The sequence below is a fragment of the Notolepis coatsorum genome, assembly GCF_963971535.1.
Source record: "Notolepis coatsorum genome assembly, chromosome: 14".
Lineage (NCBI taxonomy): Eukaryota > Metazoa > Chordata > Actinopteri > Aulopiformes > Paralepididae > Notolepis > Notolepis coatsorum.
Window position 1 is genome coordinate 38,390,808 of NC_140178.1, and position 25,022 is coordinate 38,415,829.

The following is a 25,022-nucleotide window of genomic DNA, read 5'->3' on the forward strand; positions in this document are numbered from 1 at the left end:
TCCCCCCCTCTCTCTTCACTTTCTCGCTCGCTCGCTCGCTCTCTCTCTCTGTCTCTGTCTCTCTCTCTCTCTCTCTCTCTCTCTCTCTCTCTGTCAGGTGGCCTTGCTGGATGTCGATATCTGTGGTCCATCCATTCCGAGGATGATGGGTTTGGAGGGAGAACAGGTGGAGATCATACACTTTATCACAACCTTCTTTTTAGTTTATTGTTTATCTTTATTGCAGTCCTTCCTTTAGGTTCCTACAGGTATCTTTATTGTGTCCTTTAGGTGACTACAGGTATCTTTATTGTGGTCCTTTAGGTGACTACAGGTATCTTTATTGTGGTCCTTTAGGTGACTACAGGTATCTTTATTGTGGTCCTTTGTACAGTGTACAGGTATCTTTACTGATGTCCTTTAGGTGACTACAAGTATCTTTATTGTGGTCCTTTAGGTGACTACATGTATCTTTATTGTGTCCTTTAGGTGACTACAGGTATCTTTATTGTGGTCCTTTAGGTGACTACAGGTATCTTTATTGTGGTCCTTTAGGTGACTACAGGTATCTTTATGGTGGTCCTTTAGGAGGTGACTACAGGTATCTTTATTGTGGTCCTTTAGGTGACTACAGGTATCTTTATTGTGTCCTTTAGGTGACTACAGGTATCTTTATTGTGGTCCTTTAGGTGACTACAGGTATCTTTATTGTGGTCCTTTAGGTGACTACAGATATCTTTATTGTGGTCCTTTAGGTGACTACAGGTATCTTTATTGTGGTCCTTTAGGTGACTACAGGTATCTTTATTGTGTCCTTTAGGTGACTACAGGTATCTTTATTGTGGTCCTTTAGGTGACTACAGGTATCTTTATTGTGGTCCTTTAGGTGACTACAGGTATCTTTATTGTGGTCCTTTAGGTGACTACAGGTATCTTTATTGTGGTCCTTTAGGTGACTACAGGTATCTTTATTGTGGTCCTTTAGGTGACTACAGGTATCTTTATTGTGGTCCTTTAGGTGACTACAGGTATCTTTATTGTGGTCCTTTAGGTGACTACAGGTATCTTTATTGTGGTCCTTTAGGTGACTACAGGTATCTTTATTGTGGTCCTTTAGGTGACTGTACAGGTATCTTTATGGTGGTCCTTTAGGTGACTACAGGTATCTTTATTGTGGTCCTTTAGGTGACTACATGTATCTTTGTGGTGGTCCTTTAGGTGACTACAGGTATCTTTATTGTGGTCCTTTAGGTGACTACAGGTATCTTTGTGGTGGTCCTTTAGGTGACTACAGGTATCTTTATGGTGGTCATTTAGGTGACTACAGGTATCTTTATTGTGGTAATTTAGGAGGTGACTACAGGTATCTTTATGGTGGTCCTTTAGGTGACTACATGTATCTTTATTGTGTCCTTTAGGTGACTACAGGTATCTTTATGGTGGTCATTTAGGTGACTACAGGTATCTTTATTGTGGTCATTTAGGAGGTGACTACAGGTATCTTTATGGTGGTCCTTTAGGTGACTACATGTATCTTTACTGTGTCCTTTAGGTGACTACAGGTATCTTTATTGTGGTCCTTTAGGTGACTACAGGTATCTTTGTGGTGGTCCTTTAGGTGACTACAGGTATCTTTATGGTGGTCCTTTAGGTGACTACATGTATCTTTATTGTGTCCTTTAGGTGACTACAGGTATCTTTATGGTGGTCATTTAGGTGACTACATGTATCTTTATTGTGGTCCTTTAGGTGACTACAGGTATATTTATGGTGGTCAGCAGCTCTTCAACACCGGTGTGCATTCCTCTTCTTTCTTTTTAGATGCAAAGCACCTCTGTGACTGGCAATGTCACTAACTCACTTGCTCATTCATTCATTCAATCATTCATTCACTGACGCTTAGCCACTTTGCCCCTAGTGGTGGCTCACAGACATGGCACTTTGTGTAAAACTAGTTCCATCTGATAGATAGAAACTTTATTGCCATATCAACACTGTTGATTGGGATTTGTCTTGGTGCCACATACAGTACAGACAATGTTAAAAACATACAATATAAAAACACAAGAATACAATCCCCACAATAAAAAGTTTTACACAAACAATTAAAAAGAAAAAATGCTACAGTACCTAAAATAAATTGCTCAGAATTGCTTCGAGAATGCTTCTCATCTATGACACTGTGTCCCTTTTCTCTACAGGAATTTATTTGAAACATGACTCAATATACTGTATGCCTACCTTTTATGTCGGGAGTTGTGTCATATCATAGAGGTACCAGCCTGCCACTCTGCTTTATTGGTCATTTTGATAAATCCTTTTAATGAAATTTAAGATTAAGCTATTCTCCTCTATTCTATTCTATTCTGTTGTGTTCTAACCTGGTCCATTCTATCATGTCATCTCTAGGTCCATCAGAGCGGTTCAGGCTGGTCTCCGGTGGTGAGTAATTAGACGTCATTACACTTTTGTGTTTTGGTTTGTTTTTGGCATTCAATAATTTTTTTGTTCGTTTAACCTCTTAAGCCCGACGGGACGGGTACCGGTCCCAAAATGACATCACGTCATAAATCAATGTCTGCAGACTGTCTTGACAAAATTATCGTTAAAAAAATCATAACCATGTCACAACAGCAGTTATAATGTATATTATCATCAATATGTTAGTTTACCAATAGGTTAAAGTGTTATTAGATAGATTTTAGTTTTAGTTTGTCTGTTTTTATCGCGAATGTCAGCAATTTTTTTTAATTGTCCGTCGGTAATTGATGCCATTTTGAAGAGGACATTGAGAGTTTTCAATGAGCGTTGGAATTTTTCAGAAACACCCTACCCAGAGGTCTGTAGGTCAAAAAAAAAGATGGATTCTGTATGATTTTTTTTATATCTCTTATTACTCGGGATAATATACCACAAAACGTAACATTATTGGCATATTTAGACTGCAGTTAGTTTGTCTCCCCTATTTTTAGCATTGAGCAACAATCAGATTTGAAATCAGTTTCAAAATGGTGTCACTCTGGTCAGAATAAGAAACCTACTGTAAATACAGTAGATTTCATTATCTGTTCTTATGCACGCCTGGTGATACTAAATCCAAATTGAACTCGGCATTTGAAAGATAAGATTTGGCACAATCCATAAATGTGCGAATTGGCTATAATACGGTCATTTATAAGCCTGCTATTCTATATTCTATAATAATATTTCAAATTGCATTGGTCCGGATGGGAGAATTCAGTACTGTATCTACAAAACCTTCTGTCTAATCATCTTCTCTACATGTGATCTCAAGAAGGTACTGAACGAGATCAGTGGCAGCTTTTAATGTCTGGTAATTTTTAGCATGGTGTTATTCACTGTCAAAGATGCAAAGAAAAATCATAATTCATATTCTCCTTTGTTTCATCACAATTTAAGCAAGCCTAGTAATAGACACAATATTTCTGACACTGGGAATACATTCACTGAGGTCCATAGATGTCCCTAGATACCAATAACATGCAAATGGGCCTTGTAGAAGTGGAGCAATATTCCATTTACTTATGTATGTATTTTAGGCGGATTTTCAGAAAATAGGGCTCCGGGCTTAACACATTGGACGCCAAAAACGAGTATACTCGTTATTGCCCGCCATGCGTTGTGCGCCAGAAACGAGTTAACTCGTTTTTGGGATCAATATTTAATTTTTTCGCCATGGCATTCATAATTCATCCAGCCTCCCTCCCGGACTGCAGCTGGACCCTGTCTGATATTGCAACCGCCACCTGGTGGATGTCGGGCGAGTTATACTCCAAGCCAAACCGGAAGCGGAAATTCCTCCGGCAGTAATATCTTGTAGCGTGGATCTAGATACTAGGGGTGGACGGTATGGTCTAAAATGTATATCACGGTATAATTTGAAGCATAGACGGTAACGGTATATATCACGGTATCATCGTTTTTGATAAAAAAAAATAAAAAATTTATATAATTTTTTTTTTTATAAAATATATATATTATATAATTAGACTTGTACTTGTATTATCTGCGAGACATCGCCACCACGCAACAAGCTCCACTGTCTGTGTGTACTCTAGTAGCCTCCAGCTACGGCCAGGATTCTCCGGAGCTGCACCTGGACCTATACTCGAGTAGCCTCGAGCAGAGCTACGGCCAGGATTCTCCGGCGCTGCACCTGGACCCTATTGTATTGGTATAACGTTAGCAAGCCCTCAGCTCGAATACGCATCGAATCAGTGTTACTTATAAGACATTGATATCAGGAGCTATCTGTAGCCGGATATATAACGTTAATACAACGCCTCAGTGAATTATTTAGTTCAATGGGACATTTAGTTTTGAACGGTGAACTAACTTGCGTTAACGTGAGCTAACAGGTAGCACACACGTCTCTAGTACTAGACTTTGTGGAGCGTTTGTTGATGTCAGGAGCTATCGGTAGCTGGCCGACTAGATACCGTTCGGTTAGACAATGCCCCATCATGTATTAAACTAAAAGTGAATAGTTGACTGGGTCATTTTGTAACGGTAGCTAAGCTAACGTTAGCTCAGGGAGATGCCGCCGTCCTCCCGACAGCTCCCGTGTCCCGTCCCACTAGACTACTAGACCCGTGTTTACATGCGTGCGGTAGGGGCTGGCACGCCCACTGCGCGAAGCCTCCTAAATAACTTTTTCCAGTTCGCACATATCTATTATCTATGACTAATTCTATCTATTTTTAGGGGCAAATGCGAGTGAAATAGTCGCGCTGTGGTTACATGACGTCATTGCTATTTTAGAGCTGCACTACCGGTTACACGGTATAGTCAAAATCCATACTGTAGAGCAAATTCATACCGTTTATACCGTATACCGTTTATACCGTCCACCCCTACTAGATACACTCGAGTGCATTGGGATTGCTTTCGAAACGCAATAATCAATATGATTTCGGCATTTATTGCATCATACAAATGGGAAATGGATCTAGCAGATCGACGTCAAATAATTGGAATATTTTTCCTCCAGTCTCATCGGCGAACGGTAAGAGGAAACTAACGTTATTTTCGGCCCGATTGTTTATTCATTTCACGACAATCCATCTAATCAACGTATCAACCCATAGTAAAAAAAAAAGACGCTACTGACGATCAAGGAATTATAAACGACCCCCCCCCCCTTTCCTTCACGCATGATGAAGCATAATGTATACCGATCATATATATTTGAATTTTTTAATATAGCGTATATCGGAAAGAAATGCCAATCGATAATCTATCATATGCGTCAGTGCCTATAACTCGCGTTTTAGGAATTACTGCAGAAAACCTTAAAAACATACTTATATTCACGACGGTATTAACACGACAATGTATGAATGAAAAAATATAACGTTCCCACATCCGGAACGATAGATACCCGATGTTGAATGGGCCATAGTAATGTCGATATAGCTATAATATTTAAAAGGTTATAGCCCTGCAAAGAAGGTAAACATCTCCATAGGGTTACAGCACTGGCAGACTGGGCCCAAGGATGGGTACAATGCATGGCGGACAATGTGTTAAGAGGTTAAAGGAACACGCCAACTTTTTGGGAAAATTAGCTTATTTGCCATCTCTAGCGTCATTCACCTCGAAAGCCCTGTTGCTTTTTGAAAAACTGGGCTTTTGAGGTGACGAAATCACTGCGCCCAGGCAGTAGTAGTTCAGCAAAAAATAGTTCAGAGTATATATCTGTTTTGTGTGTGTGTGTGTGTGTGTGTGTGTGTGTGTGTGTGTGTGTGTGTGTGTGTGTGTGTGTGTGTGTGTGTGTGTGTGTGTGTGTGTGTGTGTGTGTGTGTGTGTGTGTGTGTGTGTGTGTGTGTGTGTGTGTGTGTGTGTGTGTGTGTGTGTGTGTGTGTGTGTGTGTGTGTGTGTGTGTGTGTATGAGCATGAGCATGAGCATGTATGCATATTCATAATGTTTGTGTTTTCCTCAGTACGTAGAGGACAACCTGGCAGTCATGTCCATTGGCTTCTTGTTGAGCAGCCCTGATGATGCCGTCATATGGAGAGGACCCAAGAAGAACGGTATGTTCTAATATCACATAGTTTAGAAGAACGGTAGGACTGGACCAGATGTTCTAATACCACATAGTTTAGAAGAACTGTAGGACCCAAGAAGAACGGTATGCTCTAATATCACATAGTCTAGAAGAACTGTAGGACCCAAGAAGAACAGAGTGTTCTAATATCACATAGTTTAGAAGAACTGTAGGACCCAAGAAGAACGGTATGCTCTAATATCACATAGTCTAGAAGAACTGTAGGACCCAAGAAGAACGGAGTGTTCTAATATCACATAGTTTAGAAGAACTGTAGGATCCAAGAAGAACGGAGTGTTCTAATATCACATAGTTTAGAAGAACTGTAGGATCCAAGAAGAACGGAGTGTTCTAATATCACATAGTTTAGAAGAACTGTAGGACCCAAGAAGAACGGTATGCTCTAATATCACATAGTCTAGAAGAACTGTAGGACCCAAGAAGAACGGTATGCTCTAATATCACATAGTTTAGAAGAACTGTAGGATCCATGAAGAACGGAGTGTTCTAATATCACATAGTTTAGAAGAACTGTAGGATCCAAGAAGAACGGAGTGTTCTAATATCACATAGTTTAGAAGAACGGTAGGACTGGACCGCATGTTCTAATATCACATAGTTTAGAAGAACTGTAGGACCCAAGAAGAACGGTGTGTTCTAATATCACATAGTTTAATGCTAGTAGACCTAATGATAGTAGACCTAATGATAGCTAGCCTAATGCTAGTTGGCCTAATGCTAGCTATCCTAATGCTAGCTAGCCAGCCTAATCCTAGTAGGCATAATGATAGCTAGCCTAATGCTAGTAGCCCTAATGATAGCTAGCCCAATGCTAGTAGGCCTAATGATAGCTAGCCTAATGTTAGTAGGCCTACAAACTGGCAAGACAGCTAACACTGAGACAGCTACTGATGCGACCATATCATCCCTACATTACGTCATTATCCAAAGCATTCAGTAATAGCTCTCGTATTTTGTGTTCGGCATTTCAGGAGATGGAGAGAAAGGCATAGCTAGAAGCAGCCCTACATGACCTGCGCATGCGTACCACAACGTGTCCCTCATAAAACATAGAAACCAGGAAAGATCCCTCCTGAATGAAACGTCCACTCCCTCCCACTGTGTGTCCAATCAGGGATGATCAAGCAGTTCCTGCGGGATGTTGATTGGGGGGATTTGGATTACCTCATAGTGGACACGCCCCCTGGCACCTCTGATGAGCACCTGTCAATTGTCCAGTACCTAAGCTCCGCCCACATTGACGGTGCTGTCATCATCACCACACCTCAGGTAAAACACACCGTCACACACACACGTTTGTTCATGAAAAATATGGTGACATTATATAGACTTTCATAGACTTACTGAGGGCTAGAGTGGCTCCGGAGGTAGAGCAGTCATCGGGTAATCCGGAGATTCCTGGTTCGATTCCCACTCCTCCCGGGCAGCGTGTCGAAGTGAGCAAGACACTTAACCCCTAATTGCTCCCCATGAGCAGGTTGGCACCTTGCATGGTGTGTGAGTGAATATAATAATGAATTCATGGGGTATTTATATAATCTTGTCTTGCTGACCAGGTATAACTGATTCATGTGATGAGGCCGCTAGACAGACACATTTCGTTCTTGGTGTGCATGTGTAATCAGTGTAATGACTGGCACTATAACAGCGGCCATTATTGTTTTTCATCCAACCAGGTCCATTAGAACCCACGGACTGACTGACTGACACACACACACACACACACACACACACACACACACACACACACACACACACACACACACACACACACACACACACACACACACACACACACAAGTCTGGTAATGTCAGGAGTCGGTTCTCTATTCCTTCTGCTCCCCACTCACACACACGCACCGCACCACACACACACACACACACACAGGGGATTACCCAGGAAAGTAGTTGTGTGTTTCCAGGAGAAGGGGCAGTATTTCGTCCTTATTTCATAGAAAGTGTTAGACACCATGACACAGCAGTACACAGAACTGTAGGTTAAAGACACCATGACACGGCAGTACACAGAACTGTAGGTTAAAGACACCATGACACAGCAGTACACAGAACTGTAGGAGACACCATGACACAGCAGTACACAGAACTGTAGGTTAAAGACACCATGACACAGCAGTACACAGAACTGTAGGAGACACCATGACACAGCAGTACACAGAACTGTAGGTTAAAGACACCATGACACAGCAGTAGGCCTACACAGAACTGTAGGTTAACACATTGACGGCCACTGGGATTAGACGGGCCCCACCATATAAGGCCAGCTTCTCATAACAAGGTTTAACTATGCGTGAGGTTGTTTGTAGAGCTAAATCTATATTTTAAATTATTGCTATGTGTCTATTGTCATTGTCAATTGACACTATAAACCTTCCCTTCAATATGCCATAAAGAAATAATTTTTTCATAAATACGTTCCCATTTTATAGCGTTGTGAATATGAACGTTATATCGGATTGGTCTAGGCTAATTCCTGCAAAACGAGTTACAGGGCGCTAAGCTAATAACGTTAAATCGATTGGCGTTTCGGCCATACACAAGCTAGAGATAAAAATCTAAATGCATATGATCGATATCATGTTCCACCATGAATGCAGGAAGGGGGGGGGGGGGGGCGGGGGAAGTCGTTTCTGATTATTGATTACCAATAACGGCATTCGTTATTGAAGCCTCATACACTGATGAGAGGCTTGGCTATCAGATCAAGGCTCGATCGGGCTGTAATTTACGTCAAATAGCTCTTACCTGTGGCGGGTTGGATCCCAAAAAGGATTTCCCAGTTATTGATCGCCATCTGGTAGATCGATATGTCCATTGGCTGATGCTATATTCCTTTACTGCATACTGAATTCCGTGTCGCAAAAAGTATTCCATGCGATCTGATGAAGGCATAGCTTCAGGCTAACAGAAAAAGTAGGCCAGAATGAAAAACAAATAACATCCGGTCTGAAAACAAGGAGTACTCCATTCTCGAGACAGCGCCACTACCAGGATCTGGCCGGTAATGCACTTTTCCGAATCCCAAGAGTAGGGTATATCTGCAGTGCCGCTCCGTGACATTGAGTAGGTTATTAAAATGCAATAAAAGCAAAAACAAGCTTATCACGTATATATACGTGGTTGGCCCTTTAACACTGAGTGCCAGCCACGAGAAATCTCGTTAGTTCATGCCATACGTTGAGTGCCAATGACGAGAAATCTCGTTATTTAATTTTTTATTAGCGATTTCCATTCATTTTTCATCAATCTAGCCTCCCGTTACCGGGACTGGCTTTGAGCTCGAACAGGGAGAATACTGCCCCCTATCGTCTCCCGGATGGTAATGCACCCTTTGGATTGGACTGAATGAAAATGCATGGGGAAAAGAAAATCCGGAATCCACATTTTACTTGTCAGGCATGTAACCCGAGCCGATTGCAGTCATTGTGGTCCCTCAGAACAGCGTGGAATATGTGTTTCAATAAACGCGATCGATATTTGGAATGGCGATCAGGAATTGGAATAATCTTTTTGGAGAACATCTGATCTGAGGTAAGGAATCTATTTTACCAGTCTTGGGGTAATCAGAGTTTTTTTTCACATATATATCAACGTGTCCCCTGTATGTGTGTGTGTGTGTGCTGATCAGGAAATAGATAATAGATTTTTCAGCCCTCTTCTCTAGCGTGCATAAGTACACATACTATCGATAATCTAGCGTTTATTTGAAAACTATTCATAAATAGGCCGAAAAATTACAACGTTTTTTGTGTATTCCACTAAAGGGCGTTTATTATGTTGTGAGTTCCAAAAAGAATTACGGTACTTAATGTTTAAAGCTCGATATATCAAAACGTGGCACTTTATAGTGAACAGGAGTTCTATTTGTATTAAAAACAATAGATTGTTTTTCATTTAGATGTCTGGAAGAGCTCAATACGTTTTTTTCACGTCAACTTGTCAGCATGAAAATGACAGCCAAACATGGCACTGCAACTAAATACAATAGGCACATTTGTGACTGTTACAAATATAACACGTTTTATACTTGTGCTACAAGATTGCAAAACGGACGTATGCTGACAAAATGGAGACACAAATGGCACAGAATGACACAAGAGGCTTATGGCGGGGACTGAGGACGATAACTGACTACAAAGTCAGCGCCCCCTCAATGGGGAGCGACGACACCTCTCTCGCGGACAAACTCAACTCTTTCTACGCTCGGTTTGGTGCAGACAGTGGCGCCGCTAGCTCAACGGCTAGTGACGTCACTGGCGCGTCGGCTGTTGTGGAGGGGGGGGGGGGGCATCCGGGGGGGGGGGGGGGCGGGGGGGCTCTCTCATTGTCGGTACACAGTGTGAGAAGAGCATTTATGCAGGTGAACACCAGAAAAGCTGCTGGCCCAGACGGAATAACAGGACGCATACTTAAGTCCTGTGCTAACCAGCTAGCCCCTGTGTTCACCGCCATATTTAATCGATCCCTGGCGGAGTCAGTGGTCCCCGCCTGCTTCAAGATGTCTACCATCATCCCTGTACCAAAGAAAACCTCCCCAACATGTCTCAATGACTACAGACCGGTGGCACTCACCTCTGTGGCCATGAAATGTTTTGAGAGGCTGGTCAAGGATCACATTTGTGCCTCCCTCCCCAGTGATATGGACCCTATGCAATTTGCATACAGGCCAAACAGGTCCACTGATGATGCGGTCTCCCAAGTACTGCACAGCACCCTCTCTCACCTTGACCGCCAGAAGGGGGGCTATGTGAGACTGTTGTTCATTGACTACAGCTCAACACCATAGTCCCCACCAGACTGGTGGACAAGCTGATCGAGCTGGGTCTGAGCTCTGCTCTGAGCGCCTGGATACTGGACTTTCTGAGCGAAAGGCCCCAGGCGGTCAGGGTGGGGGGTCAGACCTCCAACACCATCACCCTGAGCATCGGGTCCCCCCAGGGCTGTGTTCTGAGCCCCCTGCTGTACTCACTATACACACACAGGCCAAGTTCAGCTCCAACTCCATAGTGAAGTTTGCGGACGACACAGTGGTGGTGGGGCTGATCTCGGACAACGACGAGAAGGCCTACCGGGAGGAGGTTGAGGTACTGGAACGCTGGTGCCAGGACAACAGCCTGCTCCTGAACATTGGTAAAACCAAGGAGCTGATCGTGGATTATAGGAGAGGACTGCAGGAGACACACACACCACTGAGGATAAACGGGGCTACCGTGGACAGGGTGAGCAGATTTAAGTACCTGGGGGTTCACATCTCAGAGGATCTGACATGGACAACACACATAGACTCAGTCGTAAAAAAGGCGAAGCAGCGCCTCTACCACCTGAGACAGTTAAGGAAGTTCAGAGTATCTGGGAAGATACTCCAGTCCTTCTACTCCGGAGCTGTAGAGAGCATCTTGACTGGAAACATCACTGCCTGGTATGGAAACAGCACGGCACAGGACAAGAAGGCCCTACAGAGAGTGGTGCGCTCAGCCGAGCGTACCACGGGTATTGCACTACCACCCCTGCAGGTTCTATACAACAAGAGGTGCAAATCCAGAGCCTGCAGAATAATGAAAGACCCTCACAACCCCAACAACAGCCTGTTCATGCTGCTGAGGTCAGGCAGCATCAGCCTGCGAACACCAGCTACTAGGACAGAGAGACTTCGGCTCAGCTTCTTCCCCCAGGCCATCAGAGCCTTGAACACTGAACTCTCCACACACAAGCACACATACGACACACACACTGTACACGCTCACACACTAGCAGCCACTTTAACATGAGCAAGCACACACTCATGCTGCACACGCCCACACTTATGGCCACTAAGGAAAGGTCACTTTAAGAATAGTAATAGTATAACTTGAGATTGTATAATATAGCATGTACAGAAAGACCCAGTGCCTCATCCGTAGCTAAGTGTATTGCACTACCACAGGACCTAGCATGTCCTACCATGCTCTGTAAATAACTTATGTACATATACCGATATGCCCTACTCTGTTTACTTGTTTTATTGCACAATGTCGTTCTATTGGATTCTATTATATGTTATTACTATTGTATTGATTGATTGATTGATTGAAAACTTTATTAACAGATTGCAGAATGGGTACAATACAGTACAGCTCAATACACACAACTGTTAAGGGGATGCAGACCAGAGAAAGACTTTCGTCTTGTTTACATCAGGGTCCCCCATTTTCAATTCATCAGGACATATATGACATACATGACATACAGATAGTCAGCACTGCTACATCTATACATTTATGACATACCAGATTTGCAAATACAGTACTGTTTGTGATACAGAAGGAGTCAAGAAAAGGGAGTATATACATTTGACGTAGAAACTGTACATTGGAGGAGGTTGGGTGGGGGGGGTTGGGTACACTGGGATACCGACAACCATACCGGGTAACTTACATTGGAGGTGGTTGGGGGGGGGGGGGGGCACACTGTATAAACAAGTAAAACTGTACATTGAGGGGGGGGGGGGGGAGGAGACACTGCACAAACAAACAAAACTGTACACTGGACTATTGACAAAACCATACTAGGTAAATGACTGTACATTGGAGGGGGTTGGGTTAGGATATTTACAGGGGCCAGTGTTGAATTGCAGTCTCCCGTAGGTGTCCCTTGAGAGAGGTTTTGAAAGTGGGTAGTGATCCACATTCCTTTACAGCTTTGGGTAGGGCGTTCCACATTGATGTGGCATAATTGCGAAACGTGTTTAGTCCCTTATTTGAGCCGAATCTGGGTTTAACATGATTTGTGGAGCTCCCTCTGGTGTTGTGATCGTGGTATTCACTGACCTTTGGGAAGTATTTTGACATGTACATGGGTACCTTGGTCGTGTAGTGTATCTTGTAGACCAGGCCCATTGCAAGTTGCTGTACTCTGTCGTCTACTCTAAGCCATCCTAGGTTGTCAAAGTGGGCAGGGGTGAGGTGGGTTCTAGGAGTAAGGTCAAGCAGTAGTCTGACCAGTTTGTTTTGAGATGTTTGTAATTTTGTTTTTAGCGCCTTTGAGGTGCTTTGGTACCATGAGGTGCAAGCATAGTCGTAGTACCCCTGAATGAGTGCTCCTGCCAGAGTCTTCAGGGTATTCTTGTTTACCAGAGAGGAGATCCGGTACAAGAAACGTGTATTATGCACATCGTTGCGGGCAAGACCACCCGCATTTCATTGTATACTCGTATGCCGTGACAAATAAAACTCTTGACTTGAGATTTTGGCCTGTGCTACAAAACTATCAACCACCAGTGCTATGTGCAAAAAAGTTTACGTACAGCCCTGGGTTAAAGACACCATGACACAGCAGTACAAATTAACTGAATGATTCTTCTCTCTCTTCCTCTCTACTTCTCTCTCCCTCCTCTTTTCCCCTCCTTCACTTCTCTCCCTCTGTTCCCTTCCTCCGTACACCTCTCTCTCTCTGTCTCTGTCTCTCTCTCTCTCTCTGTCTGTCTCTCTCTCTCTCTCTTTCTCTCTCTTATATTTATATATATATATATAGGAGATATCATTGCAGGATGTCCGTAAGGAGATCAGGTTCTGTCAGAAGGTCAAGCTGCCGATCATTGGAGTGGTAGAGAACATGAGTGGCTTTGTCTGTCCTAAATGCAAGGTAACTACATCATACACACGCAAACACACAGACACACATGCAAACACACACACTAACTAAATGCAAGGTAACTACATCATATACACGTACATACACACACACAAACATACACACATGCAAACACATACACGCAAACACACAGATACACACGCAAACACACACACATGCAAACACACACACTAACTAAATGCAAGGTAACTACATCATATACACGTACATACACACACACGCAAACACACGCATGCAAACACAGACACACACGCAAACATACATACTAACTAAATGCAAGGTAACTACATCATACACACATACATACACACTAGGGATGCTCGATATTGGCTTTTTTACCGATACCAATTTACCGATATTGTCCAACTCTTAATTTCCGATACCGATATCAACCGATATCACATTTTAATGCCGATATCGGCCGATAATATCGGTAGGCCGATAATATCGGACATCCCTAATACACACACACGCAGACACACACATGCAAACACATAACACGCAAACACACAGACACACGCAAACACACACACTAACTAAATGCAAGGTAACTACATCATACACACGTACATACACACACACACACACATAAACACACACACACTGACACACACACACAAACACTAACTAAATGCAAGGTAACTACATCATACACATGTACATACATTACACACACACACACACACACACACACACACACACACACACACACACACACTGCAGGATTATACAATTGTACTCCCTAACAAGACTTTGTCAAATGAAATACTTCCCCTTATTTAATTTTTTATTTTTTTTGATCAAATCTTTTTTATTTTTCAAACATGAAACAAAACAACTCACAACACAATAATAATAATACATAAAAAGACATCCAAAAACATCAACTCAACACAACAATGACTAGACAATAAATTAGACCGATCGTACAGTTAACACCCCAAGCCCCCTCCCTCACCACCCATCGCAGCCACGATCCCCAACCCTCGAGGGCCCCGAGTCCGGCACCCCAGCGAGTCAGAGCATCATGCCTCTTTAACACCACGACTCGCCGAGGGCCCGAACCAAGGGCCCACCCCGAGCCTGTGACCCTCCGACACAATCAAAGGGGCCCAGAACACATACATAACCAGTTAAAATAAGTTGCCACAAAGTATAGGGAAAATGAAACATTTACTATATAATGTGCTTCCTGAGCCCCCTCCATCTCCAGACCCGGCAGCCGCGAACCCCAACCCCGGAGGACCCGGAATCCGGCGCCCCCGCAAGCCAAAGCATCACACCTCTTTAATGCCTCGACCCGCAGAGACCCCGAACCACGGCCCCCCAAGTCCGAGCCCACGACCACCAGACCCACAGCTAAAGGGGGCCCAAAAAAATATACATAATTAAAATTACCAAAAAAAAAAGTGGACATGGGCACTCTCTCGCTCACCCCCCACTCACCCCAGGACCTCAACGTGAGTTAAATACATAATATATTATCTAGCAATCGAAAGTTATATGCGCTCTTTAAGCTTTGCAACTGCTGCCAACCAGATTGCAATATTTGATTCGTTAACCCCTAAAACTCGTGCAGTGGATATCTCCAGATATATCACATCGAGGTAGGTAAGAATCCATAGCTTGTCTGGGTGTATCCATCGTGAGGCAATACATTTTTGGCGGCTGTGAGGCCGGCTAGAATGAGTCTCTTCACATGTGTAGAGGTCGGTAATTGAGAAACCTCATTCAATAATAATACAGAAGGCAGAACAGGTATTGTCGGAGAGAAAATATCTGATAGTTGGGTGGTAATCTCTTCCCAAAAAAGCTCAACAGGAGGGACATTCACAGTACATATGCATGTTCCGATGGCACCGTTTGGACATAAGGTACATCGAGAGTCAGGTCTGAGACCCATTAGATTCAATCGTCTAGGGCAGTGGTTCTCAAACTGTGGTACGCGTACCACTAGTGGTACTTGGTGGTACTGCTGGTGGTACTTGAAAACATTTACAAAAAAAGCAAAAAAAAAAAAAAAAAAATTGTCAGGCCACTGAACTTAGAAGCAGGCCAGGCCAGTGTTTCTGGTTGCGGCGGAGTGATAGTTAGATAACTTAAGTGGGGAACAACCAGGAGATCACTGTGACAGAGAGTAATGCAGTCTAAACAGTCATAAATCTTTAATTCAACTTCAGCCCTGATCATAACCATTTATTTTTAGATTTTTTTGTAATGTCAGATAAAAAATGAAGTACTCCCACTTTTCTGAAAAGAGTTGGTGTTAAATCTGACATTACAAAAAATCCATAAAAATCTGTGTTGCTGCTAATCATTGACACATGCCTAGCCTGTAATAATCCCCCCCAGAAAAATGTACTTTGCATTTGATATATTGAAAATATTTTACTTTTTTTGTGGGTTTTTTTAACAATAATTTGTGATGCCATCACACAAACTGGCATTTAAAGGGAAAACATTCAAAAATGTATTGAATATGTGTTTTCTTTTCTTTTTTACAATAATTTGTTATGCCCATCACAAACACTGGCATTTAAAGGGTAAAATTTCAAAAATTCCTGCACCAGAATGCAGGAAATTAAGTTTTTGTAACAAAGTGTGTGTGTGTGTGTGTGTGTGTGTGTGTGTGTGTGTGTGTGTGTGTGTGTGTGTGTGTGTGTGTGTGTGTGTGTGTGTGTGTGTGTGTGTGTGTGTGTGTGTGTGTGTGTGTGTGTGTGTGTGTGTGTGTGTGTGTGTGTGTGTGAGTGAGAATGACGGACAATTGCTTGCTGTGTGAGAGAGAGAGAGAGAGATAGAGAGAGAGAATTTGCATTTGTACATTTGCTGAAATACAGTTCTTAATTTTCTCACTTGCTATGTGAGAATGTTAGTTATTATGTTCTCAATGCCCCTTGCATTGTATGAGTTGTGTGGAAGCGTTTGCTAGTTCTAGTGCTATCCCTTTGTACATTGTGGCTGTGTCTGACTAAAGTTAACAATAAATAATGGTATTAGGAATACATTTGCCTCCTGCGTGAACTGTGCATAGCTGAATAGACTGTATTTTAACGCCGGTCATATGGTGGTACTTGGAGAGCTAGCTATGTTTTCAGGTGGTACTTGGTGTAAAAAGTTTGAGAACCACTGGTCTAGGGATCAAATAAGTCCTATGAACAAAATGTTGATTAATCTGTTGGTGATCTGGGTTGCGTGAGGACAGCCGGACATTTTCCCAGACTGCATCCCAATCAAAATCTACATCCAACTCCGGGACATCCTTTCTCCAAATCGTATCCAGGGGGAGGTCCTTATACGAGGACGTAAGTAAATGGCGATAAAAGTCAGAAACGAAGCCTCTCGATGTCTCTTTGTCATAAAATAATTTGTGAAAGAGGTGACGCTCTAGTGGAACATCCCATGGAACACCATGAGCCCTCAGGGCTGCTCTTATTTGTAAATAAAAGAAAAAGGAGGTTCCGGGGAGATCATATCCGTTGGATAGATCTTGGAAAGATCGGAGACCAGAGTTATCGAAGATGTCCCCCAGCGTATGGATGCCTTTCTTTTCCCATCTAGGGTACCTAATAGGTTGTTGTCCAATAAGGAGTCAATTGTTATTAAATAGAGGGGAATGTGTGTGCCATTTATGGCGGTTAGTGTATGCTTTTTGGATGTCACGCCAGGTCTGGATCACATGTGTGATAAGAGGGCCAAATCGTAATTTGCATTGCTTAATTGAAATGTTGGTATAGTGGTATACACAATATCTTGAAGTCTATGTGGGGACACCATCTTCTCCTCCAATGGTCGCCAAGACACAGCTGCTTGAGCATCAAACCAAGTGATCAGAGGTCTCGGAGAGAAAGCTTGAAAATAATATTTAAAGTCTGGAAATGCTAAGCCTCCATCGAGTTTACTTCTTTGGGCAGTTGATCTCTTCAAGCGCGGGCGTTTATTATTCCAAACGAATTTATATGAGGCAGAGTGCAACTTCTGCCAATAACCAACAGGAGGAGGCAACGGGCTTCCCCTTATTTTCTGTTGTTGAAAACAATATCAGGTACAGATTGGTGAAAGTACACAAGCAAAATAACTTCCTTCTCTCTGTATTGTTAATACCGGTTTGTGTACATGTTACTTACATATGAATATATATTTGGGGATGATAGCAAATTATTATAATAATAATAATAATAATAATAATAATAATAATAATAATAATAATAATAATAATAATAATAATAATAATAATAATAGTAAACAATATAGGATGAATCGGATGCTTTCTAAATGTCTTTAGCAATCAATATAAATCTGATAACAATGATTTACATGCAACAGAATCACCATGATATACAGTTTAGTGTATTTCTAAAGATTTCGACGCTGAGAGGCATGCAGGTCCACCAGGGTACATATTCATACATATTCCAGTTCCATTTACAAATTAACAGCTCACTTACAGTGTGTATCAATAATCAAGTAAGGTTGACCTCTCAGCTGCAGTTTGCATGTCTGTCATTTGTCAGATGTGAACATAACTATCACATGTGCAACATAATGTGAACAGTTCTTTGTGTTTGAATATGTACATCTCAAATGAGATAGAGGACTTGCAGGTATATACTAGTGGGCTAGATTCAAGGTAACTGATGCACACACACACACAGATATACGAACACACACATGTCGCACAACTGTCTTTCTCTGTTTCATCTCATCTCTTTCTGTTGCTTTCTTTCTCAATCACCCCCTCTTTTCTCACTCTGATTATCTGTATTCTCTCTCTCTTCTCTCTTTTTCTGTGATTCTCCCTCTTCCGTCTCTCTCTCTCCTGTAGAACACGTCGCAGATCTTCCCTCCCACCACCGGGGGCGCTGAGCGGATGTGCGAGGAGCTGAATCTCCCCCTGTTAGGCCGCGTTCCTCTGGACCCCAGGATAGGACGCAGCTGTGACGAGGGGAAATCTTTCCTCAGCGAAGTACCAGACTCCCCCGCTGCCAAGGCCTATCACAGTATAGTACAACGTATGATCAAAAAGATACACGCATTCTTAAAGGGACAGTTCCTCACACTAGCTCCGGCTTGTTAGCCGACTAGATAATGCAAAGTCTTGACCCTATTGACCCAGCATTTGTTTCTGTGTGGCGACCGCCATATCCTGCTCCCATGAAGGACATTCATTGTTTTTGATGACTTGGTGATTTACATGTCTTGTTTGATTCCCAATTACATTGAATGAAAGAAGAAGTGATTGCCAACAAAAGGGGAAGCAGCAGACCAAAGAGGAACAGGAGGTTTATATGAATAAAGAACAATACATATAAGAATGAATGCTCTTTTCCAACATGGACCGGTTTTCTGTTCTGGGTTCACACACCTCATTTTTAACCGTTTGGAGAATTTCAAAATATATTGGTTCAGAACCCCAAAAAGTTGGTTCCCAGCTGGAACCAAAACAAATTGCAGGTTTTCCTTGCGAACCAAGTGGGTGTGTCGTATCCAGCTGGTCGGAAAGGGAGGATGGAGAAGGCAACAATGGAAAAGTCAAGTGAGAAATCATCGGGGGAAAGAATGTGCAGTGGTCTGTCATACAACACGAAAGGAATACTAGAGGGACCTTTCAGTTCGCCCCGGCGAGTTCGGAGTGCAGCTGTCAGTCTGTTTGTGTGGGGAATACTTATTACTGATCTGTCGACAAGGCAAGCTCGTCTTGGAATGGTTTAAAAAGCGATTGCATGCGAGAATTGAGCACCGCGAGGCATACAAGCGTCAGTACATTTAACATAATGGGCCAGTGGGAATCGCCCCGGACCGTTACCTGGAAGGCAAAAGCAACGGCCTCTCCCCGAAGTATTTACTAAACGACCTCTCCACTTAGATTCAGACAGTAGTTACACTAAACAACCTCTCCACTTAGATTCAGACAGTAGTTATACTAAACAACCTCTCCACTTAGATTCAGACAGTAGTTACACTAAACAACATCTCCACTTAGATTCAGATAGTAGTTACACTAAACAACCTCTCCACTTAGATTCAGACAGTAGTTATACTAAACAACCTCTCCACTTAGATTCAGACAGTAGTTACACTAAACAACCTCTCCACTTAGATTCAGACAGTAGTTACACTAAACAACCTCTCCACTTAGATTCAGATAGTAGTTACACTAAACAACCTCTCCACTTAGATTCAGACAGTAGTTACACTAAACAACCTCTCCACTTAGATTCAGACAGTAGTTATACTAAACAACCTCTCCACTTAGATTCAGACAGTAGTTACACTAAACAACCTCTCCACTTAGATTCAGACAGTAGTTACACTAAACAACCTCTTCACTTAGATTCAGACAGTAGTTACACTAAACAACCTCTCCACTTAGATTCAGACAGTAGTTACGCTAAACAACCTCTCCACTTAGATTCAGACAGTAGTTACACTAAACAACCTCTCCACTTAGATTCAGACAGTAGTTACACTAAACAACCTCTCCACTTAGATTCAGACAGTAGTTACACTAAACAACCTCTCCACTTAGATTCAGACAGTAGTTATACTAAACAACCTCTCCACTTAGATTCAGACAGTAGTTACACTAAACAACCTCTCCACTTAGATTCAGACAGTAGTTACACTAAACAACCTCTCCACTTAGATTCAGACAGTAGTTACACTAAACAACCTCTCCACTTAGATTCAGACAGTAGTTATACTAAACAACCTCTCCACTTAGATTCAGACAGTAGTTACACTAAACAACCTCTCCACTTAGATTCAGACAGTAGTTACACTAAACAACCTCTTCACTTAGATTCAGACAGTAGTTACACTAAACAACCTCTCCACTTAGATTCAGACAGTAGTTACACTAAACAACCTCTCCACTTAGATTCAGACAGTAGTTATACTAAACAACCTCTCCACTTAGATTCAGACAGTAGTTATACTAAACAACCTCTCCACTTAGATTCAGACAGTAGTTACACTAAACAACCTCTCCACTTAGATTCAGACAGTAGTTACACTAAACAACCTCTCCACTTAGATTCAGACAGTAGTTACACTAAACAACCTCTCCACTTAGATTCAGACAGTAGTTACACTAAACAACCTCTCCACTTAGATTCAGACAGTAGTTATACTAAACAACCTCTCCACTTAGATTCAGACAGTAGTTACACTAAACAACCTCTCCACTTAGATTCAGACAGTAGTTACACTAAACAACCTCTTCACTTAGATTCAGACAGTAGTTACACTAAACAACCTCTCCACTTAGATTCAGACAGTAGTTACACTAAACAACCTCTCCACTTAGATTCAGACAGTAGTTATACTAAACAACCTCTCCACTTAGATTCAGACAGTAGTTATACTAAACAACCTCTCCACTTAGATTCAGACAGTAGTTACACTAAACAACCTCTCCACTTAGATTCAGACAGTAGTTACACTAAACAACCTCTCCACTTAGATTCAGACAGTAGTTACACTAAACAACCTCTCCACTTAGATTCAGACAGTAGTTACACTAAACAACCTCTCCACTTAGATTCAGACAGTAGTTACACTAAACAACCTCTCCACTTAGATTCAGACAGTAGTTACACTAAACAACCTCTCCACTTAGATTCAGACAGTAGTTACACTAAACAACCTCTCCACTTAGATTCAGACAGTAGTTACACTAAACAACCTCTCCACTTAGATTCAGACAGTAGTTACACTAAACAACCTCTCCACTTAGATTCAGACAGTAGTTACACTAAACAACCTCTCCACTTAGATTCAGACAGTAGTTACACTAAACAACCTCTCCACTTAGATTCAGACAGTAGTTACACTAAACAACCTCTCCACTTAGATTCAGACAGTAGTTACACTAAACAACCTCTCCACTTAGATTCAGACAGTAGTTATACTAAACAACCTCTCCACTTAGATTCAGACAGTAGTTACACTAAACAACCTCTCCACTTAGATTCAGACAGTAGTTACGCTAATAGTATCGCGTAGTAATCTAATATACTGAGCTATATACTATAGCTAATGTCTATTTGTTATAATCTCTAATCTCTCCACTCCGAGAGAGAGAGAGACTCTCAGCCCTCACTATTGGATAAACTAAACAGATTTCTCACCTGTGAGCATTTCCATGATATAGTTAGTGTTAGCAGCTAACATTAGTTAAGGTTTTTACCACGACGTGGGCATACAGGAATGGCATGTTAGACGCATTGGACCCAGAGGAGTTGTCACAGAGCTGTCGAACGCAGGGCTGAATAGCTAGATGCCATAGCTTCTAAAGTGTAAGGTCCGCGCTGCTCTGTGTCTATTATGAAATGACAATTGTGCGTCGACACTGTTGACACGCCCACTACGCAAAGCGTGCTCTCTTTCAAACACACTGCTCCGGTCACGGATCCACTCAACTCATAGAATACGCATCAGGCTATTACTTGCATACTGTGCTCATAAATAATTTTTCCGGTTCGCACACACCTATTTTTAGGGGCAAATGCGAGTGAAATGGTCACACTGTAGAACCCTAAAGATGCAGAATAAAAGCACCCCCCCCCCCCATTAAAATATTGATTAATTAATTAACATTAAAAAAATGCAATATGGGTCCAAAATGTATGTTGTTTAAATTTTGCGTGCATATATTAGGCTTGCAGTCTATCCCCTCCCTACTTCCCATTTCCCCACATGGAATGTACCTGATTAGATAAATGACAGACTGGTGCTCTAGTGCGACATCTAGTGGCTGAATGTTATCTTTAGTACCTTAATACATAGGTATATCAATGACAATATGAGGTCACTGCACTGTAATAGCTTCTGACGCGAGTATAATAAAGGTTAAGGCATCTAACATGTTTGCACTATAATAGCTTCTAACATGTTTGCACTGTAATAGCTTCTCTTTCACTGACTATACATTTACATTTTGTCATTTAGCTGGCGCTTTTATCCAAAGCGACTTACAAGTTCTGTATGACAAGTCCGCAGGAAGGGTACAACTCTTTCAACTGAGTAACAATGATCAAACAATGACTATACCTGCTGTCAACTTTTGTGTAACAATTGTGTTAATCTTACCTGAGCTATCACCATCATCTTTAATGTCTTCATAATCCTTACACCTTATTCTCCCCAGGTATCCAGGACTACTGTTCAAACCGCGTGACAGAGGAGGAGAGCGCCGACTGAAGCCGCTGTGGAGGTGGCCATATTGGACCGGAACACGGGGATATGTCATGTGACCAGGGTCTGGAATCAAGAGGAATTCTTATTATAATTGGAAGAGGGAAACACACAGCATAACAACAAAGGAACATTCATAGCAGTATTATAGCTGCATGTACTGAAGCTTGCCAATCTAAACATAAGTAACTGCATTCAATACATTGGAAATGTGGGGAGCACTGTCTTCAGTGGGCATATGTTTCATTCCACTTGATGTTTTATTATCAGCATGCCACGCTTGAATGGAATACAGTAGATACTGCTGGGGTATCTGAAGGGAGATGTACAGTGAACTATATGTTTCAGACCAATGAGTGAAATTAGGTGCAGTGCGCTTAAGAAGCAGTATAGTTGTGCTGAAACCATTGCAGTTTAAATTAAATGCATAGCATATGTTGACCATAATTCTACCCTTGCTAGTTCTTTTTTTTTTCAACAATTCTCTTGTCAACTTCTATGTTCTGTGAATGTTGTATTGCTTTATTACAGTTTGTTGATCATATATGTTTGGTATGATGCACTTGACTAATTAATAAAATAATTATACATTTGTATATTTGCCAAGGCAATTAATTGCCTCAGCAACTGAAACAGGTTCTTATTTCATGAACATGTGAAACCAAGGTACAACCACTGAATTTTGTAATCTACAGACAGCAAGTTGGATAGTTTGGATGTATGTGTTTTATCTTTAAATAATCCAATAAGGTGGCAACGTCAGGCGTTTTCTTAATAATGGTTACATTCCTCACCAGAAATACAGGCAATATTTTCACAAGGCTTTCACTGTAGACGGGCCTTTTCTTTTTCAGATATGAAGATACACTCATGTAGTTCTCCCCGGTTTGGTCTGTATAATATATATATATATATATATAAGGGGCTGAGGGGAATGGTGATTGATGGCTTCTATGTTCCTGCCTGTTGGCTCCTCCCAATGGAGAGAAGAGGACTGACAGCTTCACACACGCAGCCCCACACACACGACTGTCTCCCAATTAAGCAATCGGCATGCCTCTCAAAGTCAAAGAGGACAGACAAAGAACGTCAGAGTGTGTCTTGGAATGTAGAGTGAGTGAGCTGTAGACATCTAAAACCGTGAGTTGACAACCGGTAAGCCGGACAGCGGCCCGGCCTAGTTAGGGACTGGACTACAATAAATGTAGTTCGGTGCTCCAATGGGAGCCAGTATGATTTTGTTGTTTTGCTTAATTTTCTGTTTTGCTTAAATAAATGGCGGGAAGCTAAAGCTATTTGACTGTTTGATTAATTGTACAACCATAATATTGCACCTTCCACCTACTCCTGTCTGCTACCTTTTTACAATATATATATATATTAATTTACAAGATTAAAAAAAGGTGGGGCACTGTCCCTGCATCCTGTGCTTAGTGCCGCCCAGGAAGATTGTTCCACAAGGAAGCATACTAGGACCGCTACTATTCCTAATTTATGCAAATGACATGTCGTCAGCTTGTGACTGCAACTTGTTCCTGTTTGCGGACGACTCAGCCCTGCTGGTCTCTGACAAGAACAAGTTACAGGTTGAAAAAGCCCTCAGCTCGGAACTAGGCAAAATCTGCATATGGCTCGCCGACAACAAACTATCATTACACATGGGCAAAACAGAGTCCATTCTCTTCGGTTCAAATAACAAACTCAGCAAGACTGACGACTTCTCGGTTACAGTGGGTGACAATATTGTCACAAGGAAAGATGAAATTACCTACCTGGGTTCCATCCTAGAGGCTAATCTTTCCTGTGACAAAATGGCATCCAATGTAATAAAAAAAGTCAACCAACGAACGCGATTCTTGTACCGGATCTCCTCTCTGGTAAACAAGAATACCCTGAAGACTCTAGCAGGAGCACTCATTCAAGGGTACTACGACTATGCTTGCACCTCATGGTACCAAAGCACCTCAAAGGCACTAAAAAACTAATTACAAACATCTCAAAACAAGCTAGTCAGACTACTACTTGACCTGACTCCTAGAACCCACCTCACCCCTGCCCACTTTGACAACCTAGGATGGCTTAGAGTAGACGACAGAGTACAGCAACTTGCAA

At 42.1% G+C, this 25,022-nt stretch overlaps 1 protein-coding gene across 1 annotated transcript in view; it reads left to right on the forward strand.

Annotated features, from left to right (window-relative positions):
- nubp1 (nucleotide binding protein 1 (MinD homolog, E. coli)) overlaps positions 1-23,504 on the forward strand; it is a 46,558-nt gene extending 23,054 nt beyond the window's left edge. The window contains exons 4-10 of the mRNA XM_084328675.1: positions 98-166; positions 2,389-2,421; positions 5,943-6,033; positions 7,183-7,337; positions 13,596-13,706; positions 18,538-18,724; positions 22,864-23,504. Coding sequence (XP_084184801.1) covers positions 98-166; positions 2,389-2,421; positions 5,943-6,033; positions 7,183-7,337; positions 13,596-13,706; positions 18,538-18,724; positions 22,864-22,916 — 699 coding nt within the window. The 3' untranslated portion in view covers positions 22,917-23,504. The remainder of the gene's footprint in view (positions 1-97; positions 167-2,388; positions 2,422-5,942; positions 6,034-7,182; positions 7,338-13,595; positions 13,707-18,537; positions 18,725-22,863) is intronic.
- Positions 23,505-25,022: the final 1,518 nt, after the last annotated feature.